This window comes from Miniopterus natalensis, chromosome 10 (genome assembly GCF_054644295.1).
Source record: "Miniopterus natalensis isolate mMinNat1 chromosome 10, mMinNat1.hap1, whole genome shotgun sequence".
Taxonomy (NCBI): domain Eukaryota; kingdom Metazoa; phylum Chordata; class Mammalia; order Chiroptera; family Miniopteridae; genus Miniopterus; species Miniopterus natalensis.
The window spans coordinates 46,808,055-46,825,416 of NC_142090.1; the positions used below are offsets into that span (position 1 = coordinate 46,808,055).

Below are 17,362 nucleotides of genomic sequence, written 5' to 3' on the forward strand. Positions count from 1 at the left end.
CATCAGGCCACCTTTACTTGGAGCACATCAGATTGAGCTCCTGCTGTATCTGCAGAAGTCTCTCCTGTGCCTTGGTTGGGAAATGCAGCTCTCTTTGATAGGATTTAAAGAAGACCCAAAAAAGTAAGCAGAAACCACAATCTACATCTTCTGCCATGTATTCTCTACTCTCAGAAACAGTACTTACTACCATGTTGATAATCTTCCAACACTAGGATAATATAACTGAGACATGCCTGGCCTATTCATCTCTTCCACCTGGCCTTTTTTCTTTTTAAGAAGAAAGGCCCCAACTGACTTCTTTCCTCCAATCTCACTTTCTGGATAATTAGGGTAGGAATTTACTACAACTGAGTTTCACAAACTAAAATAGAAAGATTATTACTTCACAGAAGCCTTTGCATTTTGCTCCCCAAAACAGAATACAGTATTTTTGCTAACAGGGTTTAATTTCTACATGGTTACAGACATTCTAGCTATAACCATCTCATAATATAAAAATATAAAAAATAAATTAAAAAAAATAAAAATATGTTAAAACTGGCTGATACATAATGTGTAGTGATAGCTATCATAAAGCTTATATTAGGACTTGTATATAATGAACATAAGGCAGGTAGTTTATAGCAATCAGGAGCTAGTTTGCTTCTTACAATGATTACTGACTTATATGCACATCTTCCCAACTAGGCTTTTGTTAATTTTCAGAATTGCTCTAATTTCTTGCACAGTACCTGGCATGTAATAATTGCTCAACAAATGTTTGTTGATTGAATGAACAAATGACCAATTAAATGAACAACTGCATACGCATGTGCCAAGGGTGTTTTGAGACCTGATTTGGTCCTGTTCCAAAATGCTAAGGGAAATTTTTAGCTTCCAAGAACGTGAGAATCAGCTCAATTTTGACACCTAGCCAGACCCACTTGCTTCTGTATTAACTTTCTTGATCAGATGAACTAGGCTTACAGACATCAGAGAAAGGTCTCCCTGGATCAGCTCCACTGGTTCCAAGTATCCTAGAAAGTTACATGGGGACCAGCCTAGGCTCCCTAAAGTTAGTGAGAAACTACAGTATAGTTTAATAATTGGAGGAGATCTGGTCAGCAGAGACCAACCTCAAGCCCATCTCTCACAGTGTCACCAGACACACAATTTCTCAGGCACAGCAAGTCTCATCCTTAAACTCATAATGTGCCCAAGTCTAGGGACCATGTGAAGAAGAAAGAGCAAACTTATTATAACAAAGGATAAAAGAGCCAAGACTTACCAGGAGGCAGAGGTAAAAACAAACTGCTAGTAGCTTCCAAAATCCTGGTCATGATGTGGAAGACTGCGAATTCAGCAGCACTAGCCCGCCTATTGCTGGGGAAAATGCCAAAGCAGAGTGTCAGCCAAGGAGGTCATCTCTGAAACTCCAGTGTCTAAGCAGTACTCTGAATATCACAGATAGATGGAATCCCCACTAATCATGAAAGGTCCTGTGGAAAGCTTCAAAAATATGATGGTGACCATCAGCCTAATGCCTAGAATCTACCCAGATAGTTAGATAAATGATAAGTTATGTTAACTTCAATTCCTTTTCTTGGCAATACTGAACTCATGTGCCCCTCCCTCCGCATCAACCATATGCCAGGAACAAGGATGAGTGGAATAACAGGGGCATAACTTTAATTGCTGAGTTCAGAACTAAGATTGATGGTGTCAAGACTGGTAAGAATTGCTTTCAATTGGTAAGTTTCAAAAAGCTTTTCTAAAACAGGCAGCAATCAGAGTTGTTTTGGCTCTTTGCACACCGTAATAGAAGATCAAGAAATACTTGCGTACAAGTGGAGAACCCAGGGATGAAGATTATGTTTCCTCCAAGTAGTTTCCAGTATTTGGCAAATGAGATCCAGCTGGAGGGGAAAGACAGTCTGTCAACCCCTGCTCATCCTCTCCCTCAGGGGCCTCATAGCTACCCCTCCACACTCTGACAGGCACATTCATGGCAGCTGGCCCTCCTGCTGTTACCAGACACAGACCAGCCTTTCTGAGATCAGCTCTGAGGCATTGGAATCCAAAATGGAAAGACTGAAATGCACCCCAGAGTCTAACAGAGCCACCCTCTGTCTGTGCGGGCAGTGTCCCAGCTGAGCTCCCCAAGCCTGGCTAACAAGCCCTCCTCCACCAATGAAGGTCAAGTGCAACTGGGTTTGCTCTAAGTCTGCTATGTGGCAATGGCCAACAGCCTATAGTGAAGAGAAAGGCAATACTAAATAGCATGAAAGTCCTGAGCATGGGCTATGAAGTAAGATTTGTTTCAGTCCCCAGGTTCCCCATTTTACTAGTGTGTCAATAAGAAGACAGTCTCCACCGAGCCGTTATCAGCCATGGATCCATGCATTGCATGGGTGTACGAAGGACAGTGTCTCCCTACAGGCACAGACAAATGCCATTTATTCTCAGTGATACAGATTCTCAGTTTCTCTCAGGCTGAAATCGGGTAAGATAACACCCGAGTAATACAAACAGGTTCTTCAGCAACTTCTGAGGATTTGTTTTAGAAAGGCTGTCCAGTCACCCTCCTGAGAGGGCCCTGGGAGACCTGGCTGCTGCTGGGCAGGGGCAGGCAGATTTAGCTTCAATCAGTAACCTCTGAGGTGGAAAGTCAGGGGCACAGAGTTTTCTGAGACTACATCTATATCATTTCTGGTCCTATTGGTTGTAGGCGTGGTTAACACTAGTGCTAAAACTTTTATGTGATTAACTATGGGGAAGAATGATGCTTGAACAAAACCTCAGCACTTTGGAAGGTGAAATTTAAAGTCAACAGATATAAAGGTGATAGGAGGATGTGTTAAATAGTTGTGAGTTATTAGTTAAAGGACTAAGAAAGCAAGTTAATACCAACATGGAGAACATCAGTATTGATAAAAGTCATCTCCTCAGTATAGTTCTACTACAAGGGAGAATTATTTAAGAAAGTTTCAATGCTCTGATTATAAATATCAGTATATGAGAATACCAACCTCTCCTAATATGGTAAAAACTATTAAATTCAAAGATATTATTTTAAAAAGAGACACTAATGACTACAATAAAGGCAGAAACTTTAAAATTAAACATGAAATTAAGTGATAAATTTATCTAATAAATTTAATCTTCCAGAGTTCAATGCAAAGTTATGTATTTGCACATTGGCTCATTTGCATAATGGTCTTCCCCAAACATGGAGAAATGGAGTGTTCTTTCTTTTTCTGTATATTTAAATACTTTAAATTTTTTCCCCAACATTATTTCTAGGTTCTAAGCAGGGTGAAGCTTCAATTCTGTATGCTTTTTAAAGGATCCAAGACAGCCTCAAAATTCAATCTAACAACCTCACTTCTCTTTACACATGAGCTGGTATTATTAATTTAGATTACACAGTTTTAATAAGTGGCTACCTGGTAGATGAGCTACCAATCTTATCAGCAGATTTGAATGTGGTAGTATTTATACAACCAACTGGAATCTGGCCTAACTGGGCTGTCAGGGCTAATTAAGAAGTAAAGTTCATGTTCTCTCATGTCTGCATAAACCTCCATGTGCAGAAGTTATTACCTACTGTTTAATAAGAAACTGGAAGATGCCAAAATGAGATGTGAACCTTAGGTAACCATGATAAACTCATCACTGTTCTATGCTTCATGAGCATATAATCACTATTTGAAGGGAGTGCAATAAACCACTTTCAAATCCAAGTTCTCCTTGTTTTAAGGTTCTTTTTTTCCTTTCCTCTATCTATAGCACCAAATATACTGGTTTGAGAATGGGAGACCTCCAAAAACCTAATTTGAAAAACATACTGAACCACATAATAGGAACTATATAGGAGGGGTCAGGGGGCAAAGAACAAAAAGCAAAACCAACCAGTTTTGAACTGTAGTCCAGAACCATCTGTTCAACTTTCTTCTTTTCTACACCCTGTAGGTGTCTCAAAAGATGGTCTTTTAGTTCAGACACCATCTGAAAACAGGATATAAATTAGATAAGTCACAACCCACCCACTTACAACTGCAACTGGTTTGAATTAGATCCATTTATTAACATTCCTTATAATACAAAAATATTGGGTCCAAAGATCCCACCAGCAGAAATGCACAACCCTCAGTCTTCCTATGATGAGCATAAATCAGGGGCACCAATGTTTTCAAGAGGAACTCTTACTGATTTGCAAAAGGACAGGGAACAGCTGAGAGTCGAGCTCCAAGCCCTGATGAGAATTCTCCAAAGAATTCTAAAACAAAAGTTGTTTGCGATATCCCCAATTATTTTGTCAGACAAAATTCCTAGAAATAGAATTTGTTGTGTCACACACTTAGGGTTTGTGGAGAATCCACAAAAATGCCTTTCCATGTGGTTGCACTAACTCTCCACTGCATTGTATGAGGCTATACAACTTCCTGTACCTTGAACTTGGCTAGTGTGTTTTTTAAATTTTTGTCAGTTTGATAGGCAATAAAAAACAAACAAGCAAAAACACTTGCTCTAGTTATCATTTGATTATAGCAATGGTAAACAATTCTTTTTCTTCCTCTCCCCAACTTGAGATTTTTGGTCTAAGTTTACTTTCAAAAATTCATTGGTCACAACATTTATTCATTTCCCTTCTGATGTGTTGTTATCGATTTATAAATTTTACTTATACAGCAAATGTTAACCATTCATCACATATATTGCAAACATTTTTTCCAAATTTATTGTCTTCTGTTCTTCTGTTTATGTCTTAAGTTTTCAATCTATCTTTTTCTATATGTCTATGTTCAGTAATACACTAAAAGCTCTTCTCTACTTCAAAACTATTTATCCACTTATTTTATTCAAATTCTTTCATATAGTTAAATATTTTATATTAGACTCCTTTATCTATCTGATATTTCTGTTGGTTTATGGCACTGATTTTCAACCAGCGTGCCATAAGAATTTTAAAAATATGTGATACCTGACTGTTTAGTCAGGGGCACTGACCTATTTTCCCTTAGATTGTCAAATAAAAATATGACAACAGCCAACACAACAGCCCGCCAGTGTGAATGAATCAAAATTATACCTATTTGTCAGATCAGCAAAAAATATATTTCTTGGTGTGCTGCAGAATTTTGCAATTAGTTTATGTGTACTATGAGATGAAAAAGGTTGAAAATTAATGGTTTATGGTATAAAGTGGCATTTGGGATAGGAGAAATCTAACTTAATTTTCTTTTCTAAATAGACAACCATTGACTGGTTGATTTATTAAAAATACTTATTTGTACATTAACTTCTATATGCCTCATCACTAAAGTTTCTAATTTTTTTTATTATTGTTCAAAATATTACAGATGTCCCTTTTTCTCCCCATCGAACCCTTCCACTCCACCCCACCCCCCTCTCCAGTCCCTCTCCACACCACTGTCTGTGTCCTTGGGCTATGCATATATGCATATAAATTCTTTGGTTAATCTCTCCCCCACCACCCATTCCTTCTTCCTTCCCTATGAGATTTATCAGTCTGATCCATGCTTCAATGTCATTGAATCTATTCTGTCCATCAGTTTATTAAGTTCCTTAGATTCCACATATAAGCGAGATCATATGATGTTTGTCTTTCTCTGCCTGGCTTATTTCACTTAGGACAATATTCTCCAGGTCCATCCATACTGTCCCAAAGGGCACGAGGTCCTTCATCTTTACAGCAGCATAGTAATCCATGGTGTAAATGTCCCACAGCGTTTTTATCCACTGACCTACTGATGGGCACTTGGGCTGTTTCAAGATCTTAGCTATTATAAATTGTACTGTTATAAACATAGGGGTGCATATATTCTTTCTGATTAGTGTTTCAGGATTCTTAGGATATATTCCTAGAAGTGGGATCACTGGGTCAAAAGGCAGCTCCATTTTTAATTTTTTGAGGAACCTCCATACTGTTTTCGATAGTGGCTGCACCAGTCTGCATTCCCACCAGCAGTGTACTAGGGTTCCCCTTTCTCTACATCCTCGCCAGCACATGACATTTGTTGATTTTTTGATGGTAGCCATTCTGACAGGTGTGAAGTAATACCTCATTGTAGTTTTAATTTGCATCTCTCTGATGATTCGCGACACTGAGCACTTTTTCATATGCCTCTTGGCCATCTGTATGTCCACTTTAGAGATGTGTCTATTCAGGTTCTTTGCCCATTTTTAAAAAAAATTTTTTTGTTGTTTAAAATATTACAGATGTCCCTTTTTCTCCCAAATGACCCATTCCACCCTGTCCCATCCCCCTCTCCAGTCCCTCTCCACACCATTGTCCATGTCCTTGCGTTGTGCATATATGCATATAAATTCTTTGGTTACTCTCTCCCCCTCCACCCACCCACCCTCCTCCATCCCTCTGACATTCATCAGTTTCATCTATGCTTCCATGTCATTGAATCTATTCTGTTCATCAGTTTTTTAAGTTCTTTAGATTCCACATATAAGCAAGATCATGTGATGTTTGTCTTTCTCCGCCTGGCTTATTTCACTTAGCATAATATTCTCCAGGTCCATCCATACTGTCCCAAAGGGTACGAGATCCTTCTTCTTTACAGCCACATAGTATTCCATAGTGTATATGTCCCAGGGCTTTTTTATCCACTCATTTACTGGTGGGCACTTGGGCTATTTCCAGATCTTAGCTATTGTAAACTGTGCTGCTATGAACATCAGGGTACATATATTCTTTCTGATTAGTGTTTCAGGATTCTTAGGATATATTCCTAGAAGTGGGATCACTGGGTCAAAAGGCAGCTCCATTTTTAATTTTTTGAGGAACCTCCATACTGTTTTCCATAGTGGTTATACCAGTCTGCATTCCCACCAGCAGTGTACCAGGGTTCCCCTTTCTCCACACCCTCACCAGCACATATCCTTTGTTGATTTGTTGATGGCAGCCATTCTTACAAGTGTGAAGTGATACCTCCCTGTGGTTTTAATTTGCATCTCTCTGATGATTAGTGACATTGAGCATTTTCTCATGTGTCTCTTGGTCATCTGTATGTTCTGTTTGGAGAAGTGTCTATTGAGGTCCTTTTCCCATTTCTTAATTGGGTTGTTTGTCTTCCTCTTGCTGAGTAGTATTTCTTTGTACACTTTGGGAATTAGCCCCTTATCAGATACATCCTTGGCAAATATGTTTTCCCAGACCGTGGGCTTCCTTTGTATTTTGAGGCTGTTTCCTTTTGCTGTGCAGGAGCTTTTTAGTTTGATGTAGTCCCGTGTCTATTTTTTCTTTTGTTTCCCTTGCCCTACGAGATGTATCAGTGAAAATTCCACTATGTGGGATATCTGTGACTTTACTGCCTATGTTTTCTTCCAGGATTTTTATGGTTTTGTGACTTACATTTAAGTCTTTTATCCATTTTATTTTTGTGTATGGTGAAAGTTGGTGGTCTAGTTTCACTTTTTTGCATGTATCTGTCCAATTTTCCCAGCACCACTTATTGATGTCTTTACTCCATTGGATGCTCTTGCCTCCTTTGTCAAATATTAACTGATCATATGGTGTGGGTCTATTTCTGGGGTCTCAGTTCTGTTCCGTTGATTTATATGTCTGATGTTGTACAAATACCAGGTTTTTTTGATTACAGTGGCTTTGTAGTACAGTTTGATATTCGGTAAAGTGACCCTTCCCACTCTGTTCTTCTTTCTCAAGATGGCTACAGCTATTCAGGGTCTTTTTTGGTTCCATATAAATTTTTGGAATATTTGTTCTAGCTCTGTGAAATATGCTGTTGGTATTTTAATAGGAATTGCATTGAATCTATAAATTGCTTTGGGTAGTATGAACATTTTAATGATATTAATTCTTCCAATCCATGAACATGGTATATTCTTCCACTTGTTTATATCTTCCTCTATTTCTTTTTTCAGTGTCCTGTAGTTTTCTGATTACGGGTCTTTTACATCCTTAGTTATGTTTATTCCTAGGTATCTTATTTTTTTAGTTGCAATGGTAAATGGGATTGTTTTTTTAGTTTTTCTTTCTGAGAATTCATTGTTGGTATATAAAAATGCCATCGATTTCCAGATGTTAATTTTGTATCAAGCTACATTGCCAAATTCATTTATCAAATCTAGAAGTTCTTTGATAGAGAATTTAAGTTTTCTATATACAATATCACCTGCAAATAATGACAGTTTTACCTCTTCCTTTCCAATTTGGATACCTTTTATGTTTCTTCCTGTCTGATGGCTGTGGCAAGGACTTCTAGTACTACGTTAAATAAGAGCGGTGAAAGCAGACATCCCTGTCTTGTTCCTGTTTTTAAGGGAAATGGTTTTAGTTGGACCATTGAGTATAATGCTGGCTGTAGGTTTGTCATATATGGCCTTTATTATGTTGAGGTACGTTCCCTCTATTCCCACTTTGCTAAGAGTTTATTTCAAAAATGTGTGCTGGATTTTATCGAATGCTTTTTCTGCATCTATTGATATATGGTTTTTGTCTTTCATTTTGTTTATGTGATGTATCACATTTATTGATTTGCAGATATTATACCAGCCTTGCATCCCTGGAATAAATCCCAGTTGGTCATGGTGCATTATCTTTTTAATGTATTGCTGGATTCGGTTTGCTAGTATTTTGTTGAGGATTTTAGCATCTATGTTCATCAGGGATATTGGCCTGTAATTTTCTTTCTTTGTAGTGTCTTTATCTGGTTTTGGGATTAGGATGATGCTGGCCTCATAATAAGAGTTTGGGAGTTTTCCCTCCTCTTGAATTTTCTGGAATAGTTGAGGAGAATAGGTGTTAATTCTTCTTTGAATGTTTGGTAAACTCGCCTATAGATCCATCTGGTCCAGGACTTTTGTTTGCTGAGAGTTTTTTAATTACTGCTTCAATTTCATTAGTTGTTATTGGGCTATTCAGGTTTTCTGCCTCTTCCTGATCCAGCTTTGGAAGACTGCATGCTTCTAGGAATTTGTCCATTACATCCATGTTGTCCAGTTTATTGGCATATAGTTGCTCATAGTATTTTCTTATAATTCTTTGTATTTCTGTTGCGTCAGTTGTTATATCGCCTCTTTCATTTCTGATTTTATTTATTTGGGTCCTCTCTCTTTGTTTCTTGGTGAGTCTGGCTAACGGTGCATCAATCTTATTTATCTTTTCAAAGAACCAGCTCTTGGTTTCATTGATTTTTTTGTTGTTTTTTTAGTCTCTATGTCATTAATTTCTGCTCTGATCTTTATTATTTCCTTCCTTCTACTTCATCGGGGCTTTTCTTGCTGTTCTCATTCTAGTTCTTTTAGTTGTGTTAGATGGTTTAGGAGAGTTTTATCTTGTTTCTTGAGGCAGGCTTGTACTGCTATGAACTTTCCTCTCAGGACTTTCACTGTGTGCCATAGATTTGGGGTTGTTGACTGTTCATTTTCGTTTTATTCCAGGAAGTGTTTGATTTCTTCCTTGATCTCATTGTTAACCATTTATTGTTTAATAACATGCTATTTAGCCTCCATGTGTTTGAATATTACTGAGTTTTTTTATAGTGGTTGATTTCTAGTTTCATGGCACCATGGTCCAAGAAGATGCTTGATATGATTTCAGTCTTCTTGAATTTCTAGAGACTTGCCTTTTGCCCTAACATGTGATCTATTTTTGAGAATGTTCCATGTGCACTTGAGAAGAATGTGTATTCTGCTGCTTTGGGATGAAATGTTCTGTAAATGTCAATTAAATCCATTAGGTCTAGTGTGTCATTTAAAATCTGTGTTTTCCCATTGATTATTTGTCTTGATGATCAGTTGAGTGATGACAGTGATGACAGTAAAGTCCCCCACTATGATTGTATTGCTGTTCTCATTCTAGTTCTTTTAGTTGTGTTAGATGGTTTAAGAGAGCTTTTTCTTGTTTCTTGAGGCAGGCTTGTACTGCTATGAACTTTCCTCTCAGCACTGCTTTCACTGTGTCCCATAGATTTGGGGTTGACTTTATAGCTTGCCTTGTCCAGAGGTTATTAAAATGCTAGGTTGAAATTTAGCCATCTTATTTGGCTTTTTACTATTAACATGATGTACTAAAAGTAGATCTCTTTGAAAAGACAAATAGATATTATGTATAAAATATAACATTGATAGGCTAATAAAGATGATTGAATCCAAAAAAAAAAAAACAAGTCTGCCAAGAAGTTTTTTATATATTTAGGTGCTCCTATATTGGGTGCATAAATGTTTATTAGGATTATTTCTTCCTGTTGGATTGATCCATTTAGTATTATGTAGTGACTATCTTTGTCCCTTGTTATGGTCTTTATTTTGAAGTCTACTTTGTTAGAAATAAGTATTGCTACTCCAGCTTTTTTTCAGTTTTCATTTGCATGGAATATTTTTTTCCATCCATTCACTTTTAGCCTGTGTGAATCTTTTGCTCTCAGGTGGGTCTCTTGTAGACAGCATATATTTGGGTCCTGTTTTCTTATCTATTCAGCTACCCGATGTCTTTTTTTTTATTTTAATATATCTTTATTGATTTCCGAGAGAGACAAGGAGATGGAGAGAAAGAGACAGAAACATCAATGATGAGAGTCACTGATTGGCTGCAGCCCGCAACCCGGGCATGTGCCCTGACCGGGAATCGAACCCCCATCGCCTGGATCCTAGGTCGATGCTCAACCACTGAGCCATGCCCAGCCAGGCTACCCAATGTCTTTTGATTGGAGCATTTATTCCATTTACATTTAAGGTTATTATTCATACATACTAATTTAATACCATTTTCCCCCTTTATGCTGATGTACCCTTCTCTCAATATTTCTTCTTTTTCTTAGAGCAATCCTTTTAACATTTCTTTCAATGCTGGTTTTGGTGGTACTTAACTCCTTTAGCCTTCTTTTGTCTGGGAAGCTCTTTATTTCACCTACAATTTTAAATGATAGCCTTGCTGGATAAAGCAGCCTTGGTTGCATGTTCTTGCTTTTCATTACTCTGAGAACTTTATGCCACCCACTTCTGGCCTGAAGTTTCTGTTGAGAGCTCTGCTGTCAGCCTTATGGAGGGTCCCTTGTAGGTCACTGCTTGTCTCTCTCTTGCAGTCCTTAATATTCTCTCTTTGTCCTTAACATTTGCCATTTTAATTATGATGTAGTGGAGTGGGTCTCTTTGGGTCCCTCTTGTTTGGAACCCTCTGTGCTTCCTGAACTTGTTTGGCTTTCTCCCTCACTAGCATAGGGAAGTTTTCTGTTATTATTTCCTCCACCAAATTCTCTATCCCTTGCTCTCTTTCCTCCCCCTTTGATACCCCTGTGATGCAAATGTTTCACCTCATATTGTCCCAAAGCTCCCTTAGACTGTCCTCAGGCTTTTTAAGTGTTTTTTCTTTTTGCTGCTCTGATTGTTTTTTTCTACCATATCTTCTAAGTCACTTATTCTATCCTCTGCTTCATTCAGCCTGCTTTTAATTCCTTCCAGTGTATTTTTGATATCAGATATAGTATTTTTCATTTCTGTCTGATTATTATTTATATTTATCTCTTTTTTCATGTTTTCACTAAATACCTTGAGTTTTCCATTAAGTGTCTTGTTCTCATGAATTTCCTTGAGCATCTTTATAACCATTACTCTAAACTCTATTTCTGATAACTTGCTTACGCCCATCTCATCAAGGTCTTTCTCTGGCAATTTCCCTTTTCTTTAGTTTGGAGGTTGTATCTTTGTCTCCCCATGTTGGTGGCTATTAGTGTTTGTAACTATATACTTAATATAGTTGCTGTCTCCCAGTCTTGTGGGGTGGGATTTTTGTAGTGTATGTCCAGTGGAGCCCAGAGGTGTGTTTTCCTTATACTTTGAGCTATTTGCTCTAAGTGTGTCCCTTTTGTGTGTGTCCCTTTTCTGGGTTCTTTGGGCTCTCCTGTTGTGATTGGGTCTAGATTGTTGTTGACCCATTCTTGGGAGGACTCTCATTTCAGGTTGGCTAACTGTGTGTCTCAGCCCCAACCACGTCATGTGAGCTGTTGTACAACTGCTGGAAAGGCAAGACAACACACAACCAAACTGCCAGGAAACAAGCAGTATCTTACAAGCTATCTTGACAATCACAATGAAAATGTCCCAAGTGAAAATAGAATTGGGAGAGTGAAGTGAGAACATAAATGCTAAAGCAAAAAGAAAGAAAAGAAAAAAAGAGATAGAGAGAGAAATAGAGAGAAAAGGATATTATTGTTAATAATAATAGAAAAATTAAAAATAATAATAATAGACTAAAAAAAAAAAGTAAAAAATAGAGAAGCTACTGGGAGATGAAAGGGACCGAGGAAGATTCTAAAAGAATGGTGAGCAAAAAATTAATGGTAGAGCATAGGAATAGGAAACAGTTGAAAACAAAAAATAAAAATACAGTAAAGATATAAACAGAAACTATCAAACAAAAATACAGGAAGACAGAAGGGAGAAAATTTTTTTAAAAGTTAGGCCAATGGAATGAGAAGAGAGAGAGATAAAACAAGGGTAGGGAGGGAGTCCAATAAGAGATATGGGTAAAATGATAGAGAAAAGCAGTCAACTTATTGGTTATAATGATAATGTCCCAGCAATTAAGCAGAGAATACCAGGAAAAATCTTGATAATAGAACAAAAGACAAAACAAAACAAAGAAGAAGAAAAAACAAGCAAAGCAAAACAAGTGTTTTTTTAAAATTTTTAAATTTAAAAATTTAAAAAGAAAAAATCTTTTTATTTTCTCTTTTTCCCAAGGAAATAAAAAGTCAATCAGGTGAGTTTCATCTGGGCAGCTTATGTTGTCTGCGGCTCACTGTTTTGTATGCTGATTTCAGTTCTCCTGGGAGGTACTTGTGTATCAGCCAATGTCAGGAGCTGCCTAGGTTTGGCTCTGTTGTCCTTAAGTAGTTGGCTGCCTGAGGCTCTCTGTGGACCACCTCCACTTGTCAGCTATTTTGCCTCCCCTTTGTGGTTGCCTAGTCTTACTCCAGAGACTTCTGAAGAGTCTTCAGGGTGCAGGATGGCCAGTGTAGCTCAGGATATCATTCCCCTTACTTAGAGGTTTTGCTGTCAGGCACTCACTGTGGGGAAGTTAGTCTCTGCTTCAAAGCCAGCTCCTCAGTCTCTACCCTGTCCTCTAATTCTAATTCCCCATACAATGGCCTGCTGCAGTTTCAGATTGACTTCACTCTGCTTCCTTTTCTGTATGGGCAGTTTCAGCAGCCTGGGCTCAGTGGATTTGATTAAAAAACATCCCAGTGAGTGCTTTGCCTTCCCAACCCCCAGCAGGGGTTTTAAGCTTTTCCTCCAGTTCCCAAACAATAGTCCCTGAGAGTCCTATTCTTGTAATGTCCTCCTGTGAGCTGTTCTCCCTCCCCCCTCAGGACTGTGCCCTGTGGGGGATATCTGGGGCTTCAGTGAGTTGAACCAGCCCTTTTCCTGTTGGGGGTGGTGCTCCTAGCCTGCAGGAGAGGTAGGCATGCTTCGCCCCTACTTTCCCAGTTCTGGTTGGCTGATTGCAGGCAGTGTGCTAATTTCAAACTCTCCACAATGCAGACATAAATTCCAGCTTTCACTGGTCCATCACCCCAATGCAAGCCAGGAAGGTAGACACCCGCATAGTGATCAAAAACTCAAAAACACACAAAGCAACACACAAGCAGAGAATCTGTCTTGCAAGGACCTGTCACCCCCACCCCTAGGCACCAAGCACGTGGGGTCACAAAGTGAGCCCCATGCAGCTCTCCTGCACAGCTGATCTCAGTAAATCTGGGGAAGCTCCTTGCATGCTACCCAGGCACCCCTCAGGGCCAATCAAAACTCCCAGATTCACCCCTCCAGGAGCTCAGTTGGCTGGAGAACCTATCCACCCCACAGCAGCTCCACCGTCTCTGGTGGCAGGAGGGCTCTCTTCTCCTTCCATGCACCAAACAGATTAAATGCTTTCTAGTGTTCTAAACAATGCCTTACAGGAAGGCGGGGGGTCCCTGAATGTGGCTGCTCAGTGGAGACCTCTGGATCCTTTCTATTTGGGAGCCACACACTGTGGGACTGCCTTTCCTATGGTCAGCACCTGGTGTGAAAGACACCTATCACAGCCACCATTAGAAGCTTTGTTTCACTAGGAAGGTGCAGTCCCTCCTCGCAGGCAGACTGTTCCCCTGGGTCCCTCTTCCCTCCCCATGGGGCTCTCCCTTCTCCTCTGCTCAGGGATTGAGATCCCAGCTTTTGGATGCCAGTCCACATTCCCAAGGGGAGGGAGCTTTGCAGCATCTAGCCCTAGGGCCTCAAAGCCCAGCACAGTCTTCAGGGAGGGAATCCCCATTTTTATGACCCCCCTTACCAGACTCTGTGATGTTTATCCAGTGCTCCCTACTCAAAATATGTCCACTCAGGTGTATTTCTCTGTTTTTTCCAAGCTGGTTACACAGTATTTTAGCAGTAAATAGAGTCCGTGGCTGGGAGCAAGGGTGCTCTGCTTTTTTTCACAGTGCCGCCATCTTCCCCCGCCTAAAGGTTCTAATTTAAACTAGAGCCTACTGACTGTCTATTTTTGTACAAGCACCATATTGTTGCTGTCAATGTATATCAACACATTCAGATATCTGGTAATGACAGTCTCACACCTCTTTACTGTGTCAACTCAGTCATTCAGTCAACTGTCAGAGAAATTTTATTGGCTTTTTGCTTGTATGTTATGAACCTAGATGCTAAGTACTTGTAAACAGAATATTTTTTTCCATTATTATTTCTAACTAGTTAATCCTAATTTTTTTAAAAAAGAAAGAAAATAAAAATGGAGTCACCAACTTACTAACTTGATCCTTATTTTTCATTTTCCCAGTTGATTATTTTGTTTGTAGTGTTAGACAGTCTTAACATCTTCTTTTACTTTTGTTTCTTATTGCATTGGCTAGAAGTTCCAGAACCATGTAAAATTTTAGTGAATATCACAAGGATTCTTAACTTCTTTCTGATTTTAAGAGGAATGCCTCCAACATTCCATTAAGAAGGGTGTTGACTATTAGTATTAGATTATTGTCTTATTGAGTTACTATATCCTGAAAGTAGAATTTTAATTTTATCAACTTTTCCTCTTTGACTTAGTAATGTGATAAATTACATTAATATATTTCCTAATATTAAACTTTCCTAGAAAGAACCCCACTTGGATACACTGTACAATATTTTCAAAAAGACCACTGGAAAGTACTTTAAGCTTGTGGTATCTATATTCATAAGTAAAAGTGATCATTGTCAGATTTTGGTTTTAAGGTTATGCTAGTTTTTTAAAGTGGTTAAGAAGCTTTTTTCAAAAATAATTTACATACCATGAGAATGACCTGATCCTTAAAAGTTTGAAAGAACAGACTCATTAAATAACATGGGGCCTTTTTTGGAGATAATCTTTGACATGTTTTTCTAATTATTTTTTTGTTATGCTTTCAGGTCTTCTATTTCTTCTTGGCTCAAGTTTGGTCATTCCATTTGCCAAGGATACTTTGTTTAACTAGAATTTTTACGTGTATGAATATGTATTTATACATACTTTTCTCATATTTTTTAACTTGCCATATCTAGTAATAGATTATCCCATTCCTAAGCTTGTATGGAATTAAAAATGTTTTATTAGACTTTCCTGATGTCTCTAATTAGTCTTTTAAAGATTTTGGAGTTATTTACCAATTCTGGTCTTAATTTATTTTACTTTCTATTTCTTTGGTCTTCCTAGTAGTAGGACTTCTTGGGAAAAAATACTTCATTCTGTTTTATTTTAGACCTGAAATACAAATGCCACAGAAACATTGTTTTTTCCTCATTTTAAACACTCTCAATGTACATTTCCTTATGATGTTTTGTAATTAAATATTTATTGGGGTAATTTATTAATGTGTGTCTCCCCTGCTAGACTATGATTCCAAGAGGGCAGAAATCATATATGCTTTCCTCACCACTGAACGCACAGGGCCTACAGTGGCTGGGCACAACTCAGTGTTGAAAGAATGAAAAACAAGATACAAATGAGAAGTACAATCTAGCCCTTTCTGCTTTTGTGGAGCCCATCATTTGCTTCTGCCTAAACAGCCCACAGACCGCTTACCAGTCCCACAAGCAGCCTCTGGTGGTTGTCTTCCTCCTGGAAGAGAGGTATCAATCTTGGCTCTGAAACAAAACAGAGCAATTGTCAAGCAGAGTGGTTTACAGGAAATGAGCTGGAAGAAAGAGGAATCAGTCAGGGTTTCCCCTCTCTTAGTCATTGGGAAAACATAACAGTTCCCCAATAAAATAAAACGTTTTCACTGGGTTAGCGTGACCTAGTCCTGCAAGCTGAACTTCTCTCTCAGGTGGCTCACATAGAGCTCGGGGCAACAGAGACAGGTAGAGACCTGGGAGGAACAAAGGAAGGAGGGGAGGGAGGAAGAAAGGAAAAGATGAAGAAGGAACACATATCCCAACACCAACAGGCTCTGGCTTTGATTTCTCTTCAACACAAAAACTCACCACTGTCTAAGAATTTCTGCTCCACTGGAGACAGGGTAACCTCTCTTAACTCTAAGGGGGAGGTAAACCCAGGAACAGGAACTTGGTGGAAGGATCACACAACTCTCTTCTTTCTGACCTCCCACAGTTCAGTGTCTTTGGGAATTACTAAACTGAGGGGACCAGTCAATTACTGTTGCAATAATACTAATTGGCATAAGTTTTCAGACTGAAACTAAATCAAGATGGAAAAGTGACATGTAAGGTCAAATTGAATGGCACTTTCTCCACCATGACTTGTACTTCCCCAGCAAGGCTGGAAGGGCAGGCAAGCAGCCTGACTGGAAGATCTGCCCTAACACTCCTCTAAGGGCACCTCACACCTCTGCCCTGCTCTTCCTGTCCCAGAGCTGCTGAGGCACAGCCGGTCAGGAAGACAAAACTAGCTGGTACCTGGGCTGACATCCCCTCATGGGAGGGCATGGATGCCTCTGGATGTCTCGGGAGAAATCCTACCTGGATCCTACATAACCTTCATGATTAAGATGAAGTAATGCAGGCTGGAGCCCAGCAGCCCTGAATATCACACAGTGTTCCACTTCTGACAGTGATGTCACCCTTCCTAGGAACCTAGCATAAGCAAAGTAGTGAGAGAAGGGGGCAAGTTCCCAAATGGGTGTCAAGAGAAAATGACTAGTCACAGGATGCGAGCAGGCCTGACGGATAGAGCAGGAGGGGCTCTAACAGGAGGAAGGAGGGTAAGCACAACAGAAATAAACCATACCAGCAACATTTCCCATATTGCAAACCCCTGAATTACACACATTCACACCCCTGCACACTGGACAGGACCCTGCCAACTGCTGCTGCCTGGTGCTGATGACAGAACCCTAGCTTCAGACACTAATGACCTGGT

The 17,362-nt window shown here is 39.1% G+C and overlaps 1 protein-coding gene across 1 annotated transcript in view; it reads right to left on the reverse strand.

Moving 5' to 3' along the window:
* GSAP (gamma-secretase activating protein) overlaps positions 1 to 17,362 on the reverse strand; it is a 103,426-nt gene that overhangs the window by 18,120 nt on the left and 67,944 nt on the right. The window contains exons 23-26 of the mRNA XM_087821404.1: positions 16,067 to 16,128; positions 3,895 to 3,990; positions 1,828 to 1,898; positions 1,271 to 1,365 (exon numbers count right to left, since the gene is read on the reverse strand). Of these exons, the coding sequence (XP_087677530.1) occupies positions 1,271 to 1,365; positions 1,828 to 1,898; positions 3,895 to 3,990; positions 16,067 to 16,128 (324 nt within the window). The remainder of the gene's footprint in view (positions 1 to 1,270; positions 1,366 to 1,827; positions 1,899 to 3,894; positions 3,991 to 16,066; positions 16,129 to 17,362) is intronic.